The sequence below is a fragment of the Gavia stellata genome, chromosome 22, assembly GCF_030936135.1.
Source record: "Gavia stellata isolate bGavSte3 chromosome 22, bGavSte3.hap2, whole genome shotgun sequence".
NCBI lineage: Eukaryota > Metazoa > Chordata > Aves > Gaviiformes > Gaviidae > Gavia > Gavia stellata.
This window is the reverse complement of record NC_082615.1, coordinates 7252811-7270191: the sequence shown is the minus strand read 5'-3', so window position 1 is coordinate 7270191 and position 17381 is coordinate 7252811. Positions and strand designations below refer to the sequence as shown.

General features: G+C 52.9%; 2 protein-coding genes across 2 annotated transcripts in view; one reads left to right on the top strand and one right to left on the bottom strand.

Annotated features, from left to right (window-relative positions):
* The window catches only part of ACSF2 (acyl-CoA synthetase family member 2), a 37989-nt gene extending 30296 nt beyond the window's left edge, over window positions 1–7693 (bottom strand). Inside the window, exons 1-2 of the mRNA XM_059828081.1 lie at window positions 7605–7693; window positions 886–1081 (exon numbers count right to left, since the gene is read on the bottom strand). Coding sequence (XP_059684064.1) covers window positions 886–1081; window positions 7605–7693 — 285 coding nt within the window. The remainder of the gene's footprint in view (window positions 1–885; window positions 1082–7604) is intronic.
* Window positions 7694–12598: 4905 nt separating this feature from the next.
* Window positions 12599–16900, top strand: LRRC59 (leucine rich repeat containing 59). The gene is made up of 7 exons (XM_059828235.1): window positions 12599–12703; window positions 13093–13152; window positions 13679–13837; window positions 14144–14248; window positions 14834–14906; window positions 15386–15559; window positions 16101–16900. The coding sequence occupies exons 1-7, from the start codon at window positions 12599–12601 to the stop codon at window positions 16343–16345; spliced, it is 921 nt and encodes a 306-aa protein (XP_059684218.1). The 3' UTR covers window positions 16346–16900.
* The last annotated feature ends 481 nt before the right edge of the window (window positions 16901–17381 follow it).

The following is a 17381-nucleotide window of genomic DNA, read 5'->3' as shown; positions in this document are numbered from 1 at the left end:
TTGCAAGATGGTAAGTGTGTTTCAGGTGTGCAGACGTACGTATAAATATTCTGAGGTGTTCGGGAAAGTTTGTAGAGCATTGTTATGTTCTCAAATGAATTGATGAACTCTACCTCATAGGAGATATGAATTTGAGGAATAGGTATTCTCCGATTTAGTTCTGAATTACAGCCTACTTTTTAAAATTAGGGTGAACGCAGCTCATCTTGTTTATCTGAATGGATGTAACCGAAACACTAGTAAATAAAAAAACCGCAACAAACAATTCTTCCTCTCCAAGATCATATCATACATTTAATAGAAACTTTCCAGGTAGTTAGCCTTGAAATATTGCCCCTCCACTCAGCATACATATAAACATATATTTGTATGTAACATGCACACATACATACACACACATAGATACACCCACACATGTTTTTGCATATGATATTGAGACCAAGTCCTTGACTTTGCTCAGTTGCCTTTGTGCTTGGACTAGAAACCTCTACACCCTCCAGACCTCTGACAGTCAGGGCAGAGTGACTAATCAAGAGCTGGAGCCTACTCCAGTGGAGAAAGATACCATGACTCAGCCCGTAACACATCAGATAGGGCTGATAATTTTTAAGTATGAAAGTTCATTCTGGGATATTCAGCAAGCATTTTACATATGCTGCCTTCTCCCTTTGATCTCGAGACTCTAAGGAGGACAAAGACAGCACACATCCATCGGTGTGTGCTGGGAAGGTGCCATCACCCTCTGCTCAGGGCCAGGATGAAGATCCTCATACGACACACCGCACTCCTGAGCTGAGCGATGGAACCGTTTTCCACTCTCCATCACGCCTGCTGCTGTGGTTATCCACCCTCCTGGGCTCTCCGAGGGGTGAGCCAGGCACTCACCTCCTCTTTGAACTGAGCAAAGGTCTTCCGAACCCCATCTCGGCAGAAGACCAAGGCGTCGCGGTCAGGAAACTGCTCGGTGGTCTCATCCAGACACTGGCCCACGGTTTTGGTGAGAAGGGGAATGTCTAAGGTCCCCTGGACATAACTCTTGGTCACCCTGTGGGAGGCAGAGGGCATCCCTGTGTGCAGGGCACTGTGAAAGAAAAGGAGAAGAGTATATTCGTTAGTATAACCCATCAATTCTCCCAGCCTGGAAGGATTATCAACCTGCCAACAGCACAAGGAGTACTCGATGCACATCCTCACACCAGTGGGAACCACAGGCAGCCACTTCAGCGGGTCAAGGTCAAGAAGACCTCTGAAAGCACTTGGAAAGCACGTGCCGCAGCCAGGGGGGCCCTGGGCAGGTGGACAGCCTCGGTAACCCCTGTGCACCCACCTGGACCTGGCCACCCCAGCAGACAGCACAGGCAGAGCCTCCACGGGAAACCTGGACCCTGCTCACTGACGGGGAAGAGCCCGCACCAGCCCTGCAGACCGGGCACAGCCTGGTCCTACAGTCATTCACCCGCGGTGAAAGCTACCTTGGACATTTCGGGCTATCTGGAGAGATGATGGACTTTGCTGATGGATGGCAACTGGGTTTGGTCTTTCTGCAAGTTTAAATAGCGCAAATAACTTGGAAGGAACACGGTCAAAACAGTTTGCAGGGAAATTCCCCCAACTGGCTTCTCTCTCCTGGAAAGAGCAGATGACTGAGAAAGAGAAAGTTAAAGTCAGAGATCTGTCATTTTATCAGTCTCCAAAACAGTCTGCAGAGAATAATCTAATCCTGCAGAATGAAAACTATTTAGAAGTGTCCAAAGAAGTTGAGCTGTAACTGAGAGGCATTCGCAAAGTAACGGCCTGTGTATACAACAGCAAGTGCACTGTACCTGCTTTACTATCTCTGCCGGCTAGACCACAAAGAGTTTATGGTACTGAAGACAGCATCAGTAAGACGAGGAGCTGCCAGCGGGATGAGGTGGGAGCAGTGCAGAGGCAATAATACAGCAGGCTGACCGGGTGGAAGAGAGTACACCCACTGCAAACACAGGACAGGAAGGAAGGAGGAGAGCAAGGAGATATTTCAGCAGAGCAGCACCTGGGCAGGAATGGCATGACAGGGTCCTTGGGAGGAACACAAAGACATGGTGCTGGAGGCCAAGCTGGAGAGGGAAGGTAGTTAGAAGAGGCAGCAGTGAGAAGATGTAGGGAAAATAATTTAAAATCATTAAGGCATTCACTGAAGTCTGATCATCAGTGGAAGAGCAGCGACCTCCTCTCAAACCACAGCTCCTAACCACCCGAACACTGCAGTTCTTGCCATGGTTTCTCTCTCCACCTCCTCCTGCACTGAGCCCTTCTCTGCCCCAGCAGCCACCCCCCGCCACGCTGCCCTCCTCCCCGGGCAGCCCCCCGCTTTCTCTGTCCCTCCTCACTTCTTCCCTGCCTCCCTCTGGGCTCTTCCCAGCTCCGCCATCCCCACCTTAGGAGATGACCAGGAAGGACAGGGTGAAGCAACGCTCGTGGGGTGCATAGCTCAGAGGCGATGCCCTGTGCTTGCAGATTCACTGTATAATGGGGGGGAACCCTGCCCTGGAGAGGAAAGCCAGATCAGCCTGAACTCAGATTTTCCCCATTCGTTACAGGATCAGTATTCTGCAAAGACTCGATGCCATTTACCGTAAAAGATTCATTCTCCTGTCCACAAGAAAGAAAACCTAGCACGAAGTTACTTCCTCTATGGGGTGGAGCTCAACCTCGAGATAAACACAAACCAAGATTTTATCTTCCAGGGGGAGCTTTGCTCCGAGAGCTGAGCAAATGGCCTGACACTCCTTCCCCACTGCTTTTCGACAGCTGGAGGGTTGTGCAACTCCCACTGACTCTGTTCCTGATGGCTCTCCTAGCTCTGCTCTTGGGCAACTCACACCAAGGCTGTAAGGGCTGCCTGAGGAGGAGGAGGAAGGACAATCACTAAACTCAACTCTCTTTTATTGTTTGAAAGCTCCTGGGCAAGGCACATAGATAAACTAGGAGATGAAAGCAAGCTCTGCAGAAGAAAAGCCTTTATAAATATAGGCTATATAAAATAAAGGTTGAAAAAGCTCTCCCTAACCCAAGGGAAGGACGAACACTCCTGGGAAAGCAGTAAAATCCAGTGCAGCCACTGCCACAGCCGCTCGCTGTTTGAAATGGTGACCAGAGAAGCCACTGTCCCATCGCCGTAGGGTGGTCTCAAACGAGCAGCTCCAGCCACTCACGTGGGCAGACGCAGAAACCACAGGCTGTTTGCAGAAATGTTTAACGGAGACAACCACACTCACATCTCTCTGGAGCCAAGTCACCTCCAGCTTCAGCGGAGCCTGTCCCCAAATGCTCCATGTTCCTCTGCCAGCTGAGGCACAGAGAGGTCCCTGCTCGCTCCCGCAGCCGGAGAGGGGCTGGAGCGGTTAGAGAGCGGCTGCTGACCTGGTTGTGCAAGAGCACATTCCCTGAGCACCATCTCAGGGGTCACTGGGAGCCGAGCAGGCTCCGCGCTGGGCTGGAGTGGGAGCAAGTAAACACAAGCATTTCATGGACTGCACAGTGCCTCTGGGGATACCACCCAAGGAAATAATTGGTAAAAAATTTGGTCCAACACATTGTTCTACCGTGTGATTGAAAAACAAAAACCAAAACCCCACCACAAAAAGAGACTGGAGAGGGGAGGAAGAAGCATTATAAAATTCAGATTGTGAGAAAATTCAATCAAAATCCAAAATGTCCAGCTGAAACAGTCTCCTGTTCTCTGCAGTCAACCTTCAAGAGGTACTTGCACAACCCTACATTGCTAATGAAAAGGCTGATATTTTACATTGTCATGTCTGGGAAGAGCTCTAGGCAGACCAGTCTTTCTGGTCTTATTCTTTCAAATTTTTTCCAGGCCTGAAGAGCCAAAGGGTTTCACTGACTTTGCAGGAACCAGACTTTCACACTAAATGCAAGAGGGTGCAAAGTCAGAGCCAAATGACAGGTCCATCTCCAGTCTTCACAGCTACCACTTCCTCCCTACCCCCAAACATGGGGATGAAAGAGCATCAAAGAGCAGTAAAAGATGTTTTTATAAAGCCCTGCACTCCCAAAGACTGTGAAAATACTGCTGGTTCCCCTCACGATGGGAAAACACGCACAGCTTGCTCTCAGAGGTCCCAAGCATTCACACCTTCAAATGAAAGCATCAGCAGCTTTGAAATTAGGGCCTGAGATATCTCATGCTCATAACCCAGAGTCACTAAACTCCTCTCAAAGCGCTTGCTCACATGGTTTCTTCCAATACATTAAGAAAAGCAAAATTCACAGCTGTCATCTAGTTTGAGCTCCTTGAATTCTGGTCTGATGCTCTCATGTGCTTCAGCATTTCTGTATCACTTATGTCCAGGCCATGGCAAGAGTGAAAGGTGTGGGATAAAACACAGCAGGCTGTTAGAAGCGCTGGGGGTTGAGAACGGAAGGAACGAGGCAGATACTGATAATGAATGTATCACGTAACATCATGCTGGAAATAATGTAGGGTCGGTCTCTCTCCTGCCTATAGCCAACAGCAAGTGTATATATCTGATCTGGAAGAACATATCAAGAGACCTCTACAAAGAAAAGGTGCAAAGGATTTAGAAATAATGTTTTTGTTCATCTTTGTTACAGAAAACAAGTAATTCACCCTCCACCTCTTCCTATGAAGTATCTGGTACTGCTGGAGATAAAACAAGACTGATGGTCTGATATTACAGCCGCTCTCATTTCCCCGCCTCAGCCAGAGGAGAGCAAATAAAACTCCATTTGCTCTTGGGTCTCAGCGTAGACTGTCAAACACTGCTGTTGGAGAGCACATGCCTTCTGTTGGCAACACATTCCAGCAGTGAGACAGCCTGCGGTGCCTGCAAACCAGCCTCAGCGCCCGGCTGCTCCTGCAAAACTCTGTAACCCTGGAGTGGGGCAGAGCAACTGAACGGAGAAACGTCAGAGACCCGGGGAAAACGCATCCCCCCTCCCGCCTCGTGCGAAAGCCGGGCAAGCAGCCGAATGCTGGCGGACCCAGAACGCCCTCCTACCTGATGGCAGTGAGCAGAAACGATCAGACTGAAGCAAGCTCTCTCCACTAATCCTAGGAGCTCTGTGTATTTATCTCGGAATAGCCCCAACTAACATTTTATAGTTGTTGATATAAGATAACCAGCTTCATTTTTCACCTTTAACTCTTCACCGGTCTCTGTAGAAAGTATCAGAAGGGAGGAGAGACAAACACGAGGGAGAGGCATCAGCGTAACCTCCTGTCCCCTACGACGAGCACACAAGCAAGCTCCTGCTTTGCAGCCGTGAAGGACATCGACCCGACCTGCGGTGCCATCCCCTCTGCACCCGGATGAAAGGCCCTGCCCTCCCAGGGCTTGGGAACTGTCCTGACCGCAGAGTTCATACTCGGAGAGGTTCAGACTCCCCAGCCAGTTCCTCTCTCATGCACGTCTACCACGAGCTTCTCCCCCCAAAGCAAGAGCTTCCAGGTCTTTTATGTACAACAACTGCAATAAAAGGGTGGTGAAAGTTAACCCTGCTCTGTTCTTACCTCTTCTTCACTCTTTAAAACAACCCTGTTGGCTAAAGAGTTAACCCGGTTCTGACTACTTTTGGTTGGAGGAAGGCTCAAGTCCCCAGAGCTTTCAGACTCCTACTGCAGCAGACTCCGTGGTTACGTTTTGCACTGCACCTCTCTCCCCCCTGCACTCTTCCTGCCAAAAGGATAAATACTGCTTAACGCTAGGAGCAGAACTTAATAAACTTTTTTTATAATGTTACTAGAAAGAGTTTACTCTTCTAAATACGCTGCCTTTTTATCCAAGCGCTTTGTGTTCCTGCCCCTCATTTTCACTTCTGGGCTGGAGTCCAAATAGCAGTCAACTCTCTGTTGTGCTTCCCTTCTGATTCCATTTCCTAAGAACAGACTCCGAGACAGCAATCTTGGCTCCCACCGCACACATGGGCTTCAGCCACCTCACTCCTGATCCCAGCCCAGCTGGAAAGAAACACCCAGACCCCATGCGTGGAAAACCAAGGGCTGTTCCCCACGGTTCTTGGGGGGATTGCTCCCTGGAGGTCACACCTCCCAGTGAGTATTAGGCTCTGAATATCAGCTAACCCTTCAAAGCCTTTCCCAAAACCAGTTCTTTCCCCCAAACTTGCTCCAAGAGGCAGTGTTAAACAAAAGCAAGGCAAAGAACCAGCCTGACCCCCCCTGAACCCCAGAGCTCCTCGGTGCCCTGGACCCACTGGCACCCCAGTGCCCCCCAGCACCCTGCCCACCCAGGGGTCTGCACAGCCGCAGGAGCACGGGGGCACTGCCTGACGAAGCCCCCAGGTCAGAGCGCTGAAGGAGAACAGAGAAGCTGTTTGATACATTTCGCAGTACTGCCATCAGGACAGAGCTGCTGCACAAAGATAGTTCAGCCCTGGGCACACGTTCACATCCCGCCACACACTGCGCGGGGCTCATCCCTGCCCCTGGTCCCCTCCCAGGCTGGCGGGAGGGCAGACCCAGGGGATGCAGCCTGTCTTCTGCCACTTTGGATGGGGTTTAGGGGAGCCAAGGGACAGCGACACACACTGAGAGCAAAACCTCCAGCTGAACCTGCCCTCCCTACAAGTGGCCACCCACTTGGCTGGACAAACACAGCAGCTGCCCTATAGCCCCCGTCATCTGTCACACATGGCCTCTGTCCCCTAAAGCCTCCATCCCCGTCCCTACAGCTTCTGTGCCCTATAGTCCCCTCATCCTCTACCCTCACAGCCCTCCATCCCTGCTCACCCACGGCCCCTTGACCCCTATAGCCCCCCCCATCCCCTCTCACCCACAGCCCCCCATCCCCTACAGCCCCACATCCCCTGTCCCCATAGCCCTCCATCCCCTCTAGCCCCCCATCCCCTCTCACCCATGGCCCCCTCTCCCCTGTAGCCCCCCATCCCCATGGCCCTCCATTCCCTGTAGACCCCCATCCCCTCTCCAGACCTCCATCCCCTCTCTCTACAGCCTCCTGTCCCCATGGCCCTCCATCCCCTATAGCCCCCCATCCTCTCTCTCTACAGCCTCCTGTCCCCATGGCCCTCCATCCCCTGTAGCCCCCCATCCCCTCTCTCTACAGCCTCCTGTCCCCATGGCCCTCCATCCCCTATAGCCCCCCATCCTCTCTCTCTACAGCCTCCTGTCCCCATGGCCCCCCATCCCCTATAGCCCCCCATCCTCTCTCTCTACAGCCTCCTGTCCCCATGGCCCTCCATCCCCTGTAGCCCCCATCCCCTATAGCCCCCCATCCTCTCTCTCTACAGCCTCCTGTCCCCATGGCCCCCCATCCCCTATAGCCCCCCATCCTCTCTCTCTACAGCCTCCTGTCCCCATGGCCCCCCATCCCCTACAGCCCCCCATCCCCTACAGCCCCCCATCCCCTACAGCCCCCCATCCTCCCTCTCTACAGCCTCCTGTCCCCATGGCCCCCCATCCCCCGTAGCCCCCCATCCCCTCTCACCCACGGCCCCCTCTCCCCCGTAGCCCCCTCTCCCCCGTAGCCCACGCCCCCTGTCCCCACACTCCCCCTCCCTCTGTTGCCGCACCCCCTCTCCTCGGACCCCCCTCTCCCCCGCCCTACCTGCCCGGGGGGGGTCCCCGCCGCCCGCCTGCCCAGCGCAGGACCCACAGCCCGCGGCGGGGCAGCGCTGCCAACCGCGCCACGGCCATGGCTGCGGCAGCTGCCGGGAGCCCGGCCCGGCCCGCCGCTTCGTACGCAGGGGCGGTGCGCCCCGCGGCCCGCCTCGGCCCCGGCCCGGCCCCGCTCCCGGCCCGCCTCGGGGGGCTGCGGCTCCCCTCGGCCCCGGGGCGCTGCCGGGAGGGAGCGCCCGCCGGGCCGGGGCGCAGGGAACGCGTCCGCGCTGCCCGGGCCGCGGGGCGAGCAGCAGCCCCGCGTGCTGGTGGGGGGGCGCGGGGATGGGGGCTCAGAGCGGGGGACCCCCCCCCGGGCACACGGGTGGCAGCACAGAGCCCCCCCGAACACCCGCCCCATCCTCTGCCAGCTTCCGAGTCCCCGCACTGCGCCTCCGTCCCCGCATCTCCCCCCTCCCTTACCTCTTTCTCCAGATTGCCCCATCAGCCTTCTCCTGCCCCACCCCAAGCCTGGCCTTTCCGTGCGCCCCAAATAAGCCCCACACTGCGGCTGAGATGGACTTTGGTGCAAGGCAACGCCACTTGTCTCCACTTTCCTTCAGCTGCATTGCTTGGTGCCTGAGCCCTGCGAGTCACTAATTGATTTCCAGCCCTATCCACTTAATGAGTTATCACAGATACCCTCTCACTGACAGCTTTAGGTACCCCCGGCCTGCCTGCACCCTGCTAAGGCAGGGGGAAAGACCAGCTAAGAACTGCGGAGTTACTCCGGAGCCGGGCAGGCTGAGATGCCCTCAGCTAAGGGCAGAGGCACGGGCAGGTACCCGGGCGAGGAGCGCTGCGGTGCTGAGCTCTGCGGCAGCAGCACTGATGCTGAAGGAGAAGATGTGACACACGCATCGTTCCCCATGTAGAAAGACTGACAGCCTTTCTGGGCATTGCCTGCAGCAATGGCCAAAAGCTAATTAATCCTCGTGAAAGGGCTGGAGTATAAAGTTGATCCCAGAAAACAGTCTGTGTCTTTTAAACGCCGTACGGGCATTAACCAAACAGTGCTATCAGTGGCGGCCTGAGACCGGGGCTGTTTCTGGCTCAGTCGCCGACCTGATGGGTGATTGCTGGCGGGCGTTTTGCAGCTCTGCCCGGGTGGAAGCTGGAGTTCAGTGTGTCTGGACACAGTGTGTCTGTACCACGTCGAGCACAATGGCACTGACGAATGAGGGCATCGATATTGGCCTTAGAATGGTGAATCTCAGACACCAAAGCCATAAATGTCCTCGTAACACAGCCACATAATGAAATACTGACTGCAACCAGACCTCCGGTGTCAGATACGTGGGTTTAAAAGCAGGAAGCATTTTCCCCAATATGCATCTTGTTGACAAGGAGTGTGTTTGGTGGCAGAGGTGACGGTGTTTTCTTTGGTAGGGGAATGTCGCGTTAAAGCAATTTGGCAGAAAATAAACCCCCTTGCGTTCCAGCCTGTCCTCAGAGATCGGAGGGGCTGGGCTTAGATTCTGAGCGATGCCCAATTCTCTGTGTTACAAGTCCGGTCGCGTTCAATAGATATATTGAACTCTCAGGGTTACGGATGCACTCGTAACACCATACGCTTTCAGTCTAGTCGTGTTGCATGAACTAGCACGGCCACGCTTAAGAAATTTGGCTGCGTTCAGTGAGAACTCTCACGACTAGATTAGTGAATAGTGCAGTTTATCGAAGCAACAGATACACAAGTTCTTTTGGATGGCTGGTGGTAGAACTACTGCCTACAAAGCATGTGCAAATACCAAGAATATGAGTAATATAGCCTGGCTACAAGCGCATTAGGTTATAAAACAACTCTATAGAGATTTCTAAGTTTCCCGGGGAAGCACTCGAGTGTTCGAATCTTACCCAAAGGCATCCCTATGGGGGGGAAGAGATGCTCAGCCCGTCGACTGATTCCAGATGTCAGAGGTGATCTGTGATGGTATCTTCCCTCACATCCCTCCTCTCTTAACCCATTTTATACTATTTTTTTACTTTACAGGTGAAGCTCTAGTCATACATATCTTTGTTGTAATTGGTGTTAAAGTTTCTCGCTTCGCTTTTAAAAGTATAGACCAAGAAAAATTCAGAGCGCAAGCTCAGTGAGGGGTGGTCACACCTTGGAGGCAGGTAGGTTTTGGGATGGAGGTGTGTTTTGGTATTATAATGAGATTATAATGAGCAAAGTTCACCCAAAGATAGTATTTTGCCAAAAAAGTGACAGACTGTGGGCCCTTTCCCAGGCACTTCACTACACACCATTATACACACTAAATAGGTTATTTTGTACAGTAGCACTGCCTTTGGCCAGGCACATATCCTAATCATCAGGGTGAATCTCCACCTCATTGTTCCATAGTACCTGCCAGTTTCTGTCTTATCGCAGAGCCTGGCTGCGGTGCCTCCGCTCCGCTCCACCCTCCGTGCAGTTTCTCTTAGAGTCAGCACACCAAGTTCCCCGGGTGTTGCCAACACCTAAGGCTGGCTGGGGAACTTTGGTGGGATGGAACCCTTGCATAACCACCATACTCCACCCTGAAAGTTTCTTCAATGCTGTACCTTTCCTTAAAATGCAAATATAATTTCTAAGTCACCTCCAGCAATAATTCCACAGGGAAGGGAGATTTTTGGCTTTGAAATGTGAAAAATTGGCCGTGGCTGCAGAGGGGCAGCTGGGTGAAGCAGGGCAGAGATCTGCGGAGGGTTTGGAATGTCTCCAGCCCCTGGCTGGGGTGGCCAGCTCATGCCCCCAGCGCTGCAGTAAGGATCCTTAGATCACGATTAGATGGACAGTGTTCATCCCGCTTCCCTCAGCAGTTCCTGCCCCCTTCTCCTTGCTAATGTTCTTGCAGCCTTCCTCTAGCAGAGTGTGCAGATGTGCGCCGTGTTACGCTCTGTCCGTCTCAGGTAGGTTTGAAGTCTTTTTAGATATGCACAGGAGCTCTATTTACATGTCAGTCCCACTAAAATCAGTAGCTGGGTGAGTCGATTCGTTTCCGCAGACGATGTAAGGCAGTATGACATTCATGGCCAGAAGTTATCCTTTCACTGTTTCAGCACAGAGCAATTATCTTTGTCCGTACTGCAGGACCATCGAAGTGTGCTCAGTGTTGTATAACCACAGAGAAAAAAAACCCCAATATCTGGGATCCAAAAACCCCTCACCTTTAATAAATAAAAATAAAGGTGACTTTCAGTTCGATCTTCCCAATTCCAACCAGTAGCCTACAGGGTGAATCCCTGTTAGGTATTAAACCGAGAATTATGCAGAAGTTAACGTGACCTTGACATTTGGGTACATTTGGTCGAGATTGTCAAAGCAAAGGCAGGCTGAACTGGTAACAGTTCATACACCACTGAGTAAGGTATCATTTCTTTCTAACGAAGATTTAAAAATCTGCTTTCAAGTTAATCACAAATAAGCAGGGAGGTTTTGTAACTGCTTTACACCCTTGTTTCTTTCCACTAAGAGCCAAAGGCTCTTGGGCTTGTGTAAGCCCCGAGCCCAAAAGCACAGATTTCAGTCTCTGCGGCGCTGCACGGACAAAGGCCTTTTCCAGCCACGCAGAGGGTCTTGCTCGGGTCCCCCCAAGCCCCTCCGTGTTTCTCCCTCGGGAGCAGAACTGTACGTGGTGGCTCCCAGCCGCGGAAGGGAGCAGGGGGCTGTGCAGCTGCACGAAACCTCACATGAGCCCCTCGCTGCCTCGGGGTGACGTGGGGCTCGGGCAATCGGTTGCCTCCCTTGGTGTCCGTGCCAGGAGATGTGGCAACGTGAGGTTTCCCCACCCGTGCCGGGAGCAGGTCGTCCTCTGGCCCCTCCTCGCCCCGCCAAACCTTGTTGGCGGGATGGGAGAGGGTCTTGCACAACTAGACCTCGTCTTTCCCAAATGAGGGCTCTGCAACTGCCGCTCTCCTTTGGAGGAACAATAACCTGCTCCGAGAAACTTCTGTAATCTCCTGGATGAGAGCGTGTTAACCTCGGGCAGATTTTGTTCTACTTTCTATGAGGCAAATCCTTGTCTGGTTTTTGGGGTGCCTTTCCTCAGACTCCCGTGGTCGCGATTACCTCTGTGCTGAGCTAACGCAGATCTCCGGGTGTTGGAAGAGACTTACTGGCAGCTTCAAAACTAACCAAAGCACCCACGGGGTAGATGTGCTGGAGTACTTAAAACAGCTTTGCAAGGTCCCGTACGTCACGATTTGCACCGGGGTCAGGAAATTCAAGGTTAGTCCTCACCGTAACCCCGTTAGCGGGTAACGCTAATTTGGCTGGGTCAGTCGAGACAGGAGAGCGCTCCGCTCGTGCAGCGCCGGAGCCTTTGGGTCAAAGCGGGAACGGGAATTGCACTTTCCTCCCCGCGAAGAGAGCTCGGTGTAACGGCCCGGCAGAACGGGAATTCGCCGCTCCCGCACGGAGCCCGGGAAGAGATTGAAGCCGCAGTAGAACGAGGTATAGATCACTCGGTTTCTGCGTTCAGACTGGGGTCATTGGCCGTTAACCGGTTGGGTTTTCGCGGGGCGGTGCGCGACCGGTGGAAGGACTGGGCGTGACCCTGGCGCGCCCGTGGGGCCGGGCCGAGGGGTCTCCTTCCCGGCGCGGGACGGTTTCACGCGGGGGGCCGAGACCAGGTGCTGAACATCTGACAGCCCGCCGCGGGGCCGGGGGCGGTGGAACGGCTGGCTGCGGCCCGCGGGGGTGCCCCGAAGCGGTGCCGGTGCGGGTGCCCCGGGCGCGGCGGGCTGTGCGGTGCTCCGCTCCCGGCCGGCGGGGCGCGCCGGGCCGGCAGGGGGCGCGCTCGGCGCCGCGGCGGGCGGCTGCCGGGCCCCGCGCGGACGTGGACGCGGACGTGGACGCGGAAGTGGGTGGCGGGGCGGCCCCGAGCCTCCCCCGCCCGCTCCGCGCCGCCCCGGCCCGCACCCCTCGCCCTCGGCTCTCGGCGGACCCCGGCGGCCATGTCGCGGGGCGGCGGGAAGGGGCCGAGCCTGAGGGACAAGCTGGACGGCAACGAGCTGGACCTGAGCCTCTGCGACCTGAACGAGGTGCCGGTCCGGGAGCTGGTGAGCGTCCGGCCCGCGGGCCGCGGCCCCGGGGAGCGGCTCCGGCAGCTCGGGCCCGGGGGAGAGGCTGCGCGGGGGAGCCAGCTGTGGGCAGGGCAGCCAGATGTGCTGGAGGTGTTTGTGGCCTGGCCCGCAGGTGTTGGACGCGGCAGAGAGGAGGGTTTCGGGTCCTGTTGGCCGAGCAGCTGCCGCTGCTCACATCTATTTCTGGACAAAGTGCTGCCTTTAGAGGCAGAAATCAGTCAAGATATGACGTGACCCCGGAGGCAGCTGCGGGGGGGATGGACAGACTGACGCGGGAGAAACCGCAGCGGCTGGAGCAGAACTGGCGGGTGTCAGAGGGTACGGGTGTACCTCGGTGGTGATTCAGTGCTTTGTTTCTCTTGCAGGCCGCTCTTCCAAAAGCTACTGTGTTGGATTTGTCCTGTAACAACCTCATTTCCTTGCCGGTAAGGTGCTAGAGAGCCGTTCTGGGGATGAGTCTGCTGGGAAGTGTTTAGGAAAGATAAGTAGTGCTTCAGTGAAGGTTCGCCGGGAGGTTTGGAACTGGCACCTCCCTCATCCCGGGGTGGCCGAACGACTCTGCTGTCAGTGACGGGTCAGCGCTGGTGGGTGGTTTTGGCTGAGGCAGGAGAGAGAAAAGGTTTGCACTGCGTGAAGATTGCAGTATCTGCCTGCCAGAGGATCCCCACGGGAGTACAGACCACTTTCATCAGCAGTGGAGACTCGGGTTTGTTTCCGTTGTACTGCCATACATCGCCTTGTCAGTCTGTCTGTCTTATCTCTCCCACTGTTTTCCACCTCCATCTTCCGAGACAAAGCAGGGGAGTGATTTTCCTCCGTTGCAGTTCTGTAGTAAGTTAAGGATTTGTGGCTTATGTAAGGTGCAGGCTATCTCCACATCCTCCCCGCTGAGGTTCCTCCGTAAAGGTGCTGACAAGCTTTTTCTGGGTTTTGTTTGTGTTTGGGTTTTAGTCAGACTTCTGCAGTTTGATGCATCTGGTGAAACTGGATTTGAGTAAAAATCGGCTTCAACAGCTGCCCTTGGACTTTGGCCGCTTGGTCAATCTGCAGCACCTGGACCTTCTGAACAACCGTTTAGTCACCCTGCCAGTCAGCTTTGCACAGCTCAAGGTAAAACTGTTTGCTGGGCAGTTACGTAAAGCTTTGGGATGCAGCCCAGGGTCTTGTGATCGTTCTCAGGTTGATTTCTCTGGTAAAGCATCCGTCCTGCTCACTACCCGTTCCAAAATTCAGCTGGCTCTGCACCGCAGCTCAGTGGAAATTAACTCGCATCTATTGAAAACGTCTCTGCTTGTCTTCCGTACCTGTTTCATTCATGTGAAAACTAAGTAGTTCTTTGCTTCTGCTTTGGATCTCTAAAATAATCGCAAGACTACTGTGCTCTTACAGCCTCCTCTTTATCGTTCCTTTCTGCAGAACCTGAAGTGGCTGGATCTGAAGGACAATCCCCTGGATCCTGTCCTGGCTAAAGTAGCAGGAGACTGTCTGGATGAGAAGCAGTGTAAACAGGCTGCTGTCAAGGTAAGGAATCTGCTTTTGTTCTTTTTTTCCTTACTTTGCTATATCGGTGGTGGTTCTTCCTCTTTTTGCTTAGCAAGCTGGGTGGCTGCTGCAGCAGTTTGAAGTTTCTTCAGCCAGTGAGGTGTCGGTTCATTGCACTGACTTCACCGCTTCTGTGCCTGTAGAGAGCAAACACTGGGCTGGTTCCATTACTGGAGTTAAGAGAGAACTAAGTGCTGGTTGCCAAGAAAGTGGAGGCATAATCAGACAAGATAATCCATGTCTAGGCTTATAGTCCAGAACACAAAAATCTCTGGAGAAGTTCTGGCAAAGTATAGGCTCACATAAAGAGAGTGGTCTGTGATCCTCTGTATTGGCCAGTGCCAGTTTGCTACGTTTGTTTTTTAACTGAAAGATCTGTTTCTTAACTGCGAAGATTCATGTGGGAAGGTGTGAACTCTCCAGAGCCATACCTGTAGGGGTAGGTCAGGGTTGGTGGTCAGCCCTCGCTGACGGTCCTCAGCTACGCTCCAGCTCTTCTCTTTTGAACTGACCGTGCAATGAGCCTCCTGCAGAGACCTCAGCTTGTTTTCTTGGACCTTGAAGGTACTGCAGCACATGAAAGCCATCCAGTCTGAGCAGGATCGACAACGGCAGCGGAAGCTCCAAGCGGAGCGAGGTAAGCACAAAAAGCCCTCACGTGCTGTCTGCTGAGGACTGTTCTTGATCTCTCTTACACCCCCAAACATACTGATTGCCATCTAACAAGTTGCCATCTAGCAAATACTTATAACTGTCAAAATCCTGAGGACTCTGGGAGTAGCAGGGTAGAAGGGCTGGAGGGAGAAAGATAGCCGAGGATAACTATGCTATTTCTTTCCTGAATTATAGTTAGATCTCTAGATGGAATGTGCTATAGGTTACCTATAAAAGATATGAAAGAGCAGCACAGGATTTATTTTAAGGGAAGCCTAATTCTGAGGGAGCAAAATGTAAGTTACGTAATATTAAAAAAAAAACCAAAACCAAAGATAAAAAAAGAGGGTAGTTATTTGATTTGTTTCCTCATTCCAATTGGGAAGAGATAAGTGGGTAATAAGGAAGAAGGCAATAACAACCCTTTACATAAAAGGAAAAAAACTTCCTATTAATCCCCAGAAATGGAGAAGAAGCGTGAAGCAGAACAGCGAGCAAAGGAGGCTCAAGAGAGGGAACTGAGGAAGCGAGAGAAGGCAGAAGAAAAGGAACGCAGAAGACGGGAGTATGATGCTCAGAAAGCTGCAAAACAGGAGATGGAAAAGAAAACTAAAAAAGAAAACGTGCAAACCCGAAGTAAGTAGTATCCACTGTGGGTGGGATTGCATGAGATTTCATCTTCATCTCATTTTGATGCTGCCAGATTTGCTTTTATGCAGCCCAGGTATGGGGAGATGGTGGGAGTGGGGGGGGAAACCTGTAGGACTTCTTATAAGCTCTACCGCTGTGCCCTTTTCCCCTTCATCTGTGTTCCTGATGAACTGCCGAGCTCAAGATTCGGAAAGTTCTTCAGCTGCTCCTATGGAGAACTTCCCTCCACTCATTTCTTTTTAAATGTCTTGAACTATATGTGCAAAAACAGATCTTGTGCAACACAGAGGTGCTTTACACCCCGTTCACTGCTGCCCATGAAACTAAATCTGAAACTTTTTACCCTAAACGGGTAGATCCTGCACATCTCTTTACTAACCAGAGTTAAGTGACGAAAATTCATGACAAAAGACACCTGCAGCACAGGCTAAAGTATCTTACCTGAACGGCTCGTTTCTGAATGTAGACTGTTAAAAGATATTTGGTTAATTCCTCACGTTCTCTCTTGTAAATGTTCTCATTGCAGAGCCCGCCTCCAGTTCCCGCCCCCCTCAGCCACCCCGGCACAAGCACTCCTGGTCGCGGTCGGTGCTGAGGGTCCTGCTCTTCGTGCTGCTCTGCGTCCTCTGTACTTTGGCCGCCTGCAAGCTGACAGAGCTGCAACGTCAACCTCTGTGCGTCAGCGTGAACACGCTCTACGAGGACGTGTTAGCCGCTCTGCAAAACCACAAAACCCTGCAAAATATGCTACAACAGAACTCGCAGCAGTGATTGTCCTGGGCGGGCACCTGCTTCGTCAGCATCTCCCTCCACCATCTACGCAGCCAGAATTCCTATGGAATTGTGTTCTGACGAAACTGCTTTTAATCAGTCAGCATTGGTTTGCTGGTCCACTCCACACAAAGCAGAGTTATTGTTCAGATCATCTTTGCTGTGCATGTTTCGCAGTTGGCTTGTAACTCCCATTATTTGCCCACGTAAACCTAAACTTGTTAACGCTTCTTACCTCCAAGGGGTGTTTACGTAGATCTTGAGATACAGAAAGCTGCCGATCTATAGGAGTGGAAAAAACCAGCCCTTGCGTTATCTAGGTAGCTATAGCTCTGTCCTGGAGGTGGAAGGCTTTTGCTACATATCCATTCCTTGCTCTCATTTCTATTTGTGCTAAGATTGGTGATATGGCTGTATGGGAATAATATACTAAAGGCCTACTCCAGGACCAATTACAAGTGTGTAGGACGGCTGTGCGTCCGTATGCTGGAGCGAAGAAGCTGATGTACTATTGAAAGGAGCTGAAAATTTTCAATACAACAGTTTTCGCAGCAATTTGTCTGAACCGGATGTTTATGTTGCTAATGTAGTTTTAATTAGGTCTTTTAGAAACAGCCAAAAATTATTTCTGAGTGTATGGAGTAATGATTTGTATCTACGTTGATGTTAACCAGCTAGAGCCAACAAAGCGGCTACAGCTTAGGCAGAGCTTCTGGCCGGTCTGCCACACGAGGGGGGTGCCTGGGAGCCGCGGACGATCGGCGGGCGAGCTGAGAGCGACGGTGGGCGAGCAGAGCGCCTGGTGCCGGTTGCAGCGGTGGCCGGCAGCGCTGGGTGGCACTGTGGCAGCGTGGGACGCGGAGGCAGGCGGGCAGGGAAGGGCTTGGCCTCCGGGCTGGTGGGAAGGCTGGGCGGGTCGGCGGTTTGCACCTAGAGGAGAAAACTCGCCTGTGCAAAGGCCTGTGAATTATTTATAATCTCCGTAAAGAGAAAACCAAACAGAAGTTTGTCATATCCTTAAGGGCTTTGTAGTACT

Bases quoted from the DNA above. Each gene is read 5' to 3' on its own strand.
- LRRC59 (XM_059828235.1), top strand. From the start codon at position 12,599: ATGTCGCGGGGCGGCGGGAAGGGGCCGAGCCTGAGGGACAAGCTGGAC. The intron at 12,704-13,092 runs GTGAGCGTCCGG...TTTCTCTTGCAG, and splicing joins AGGTGCCGGTCCGGGAGCTG to GCCGCTCTTCCAAAAGCTAC. The intron at 14,907-15,385 runs GTAAGCACAAAA...ATTAATCCCCAG, and splicing joins GAAGCTCCAAGCGGAGCGAG to AAATGGAGAAGAAGCGTGAA.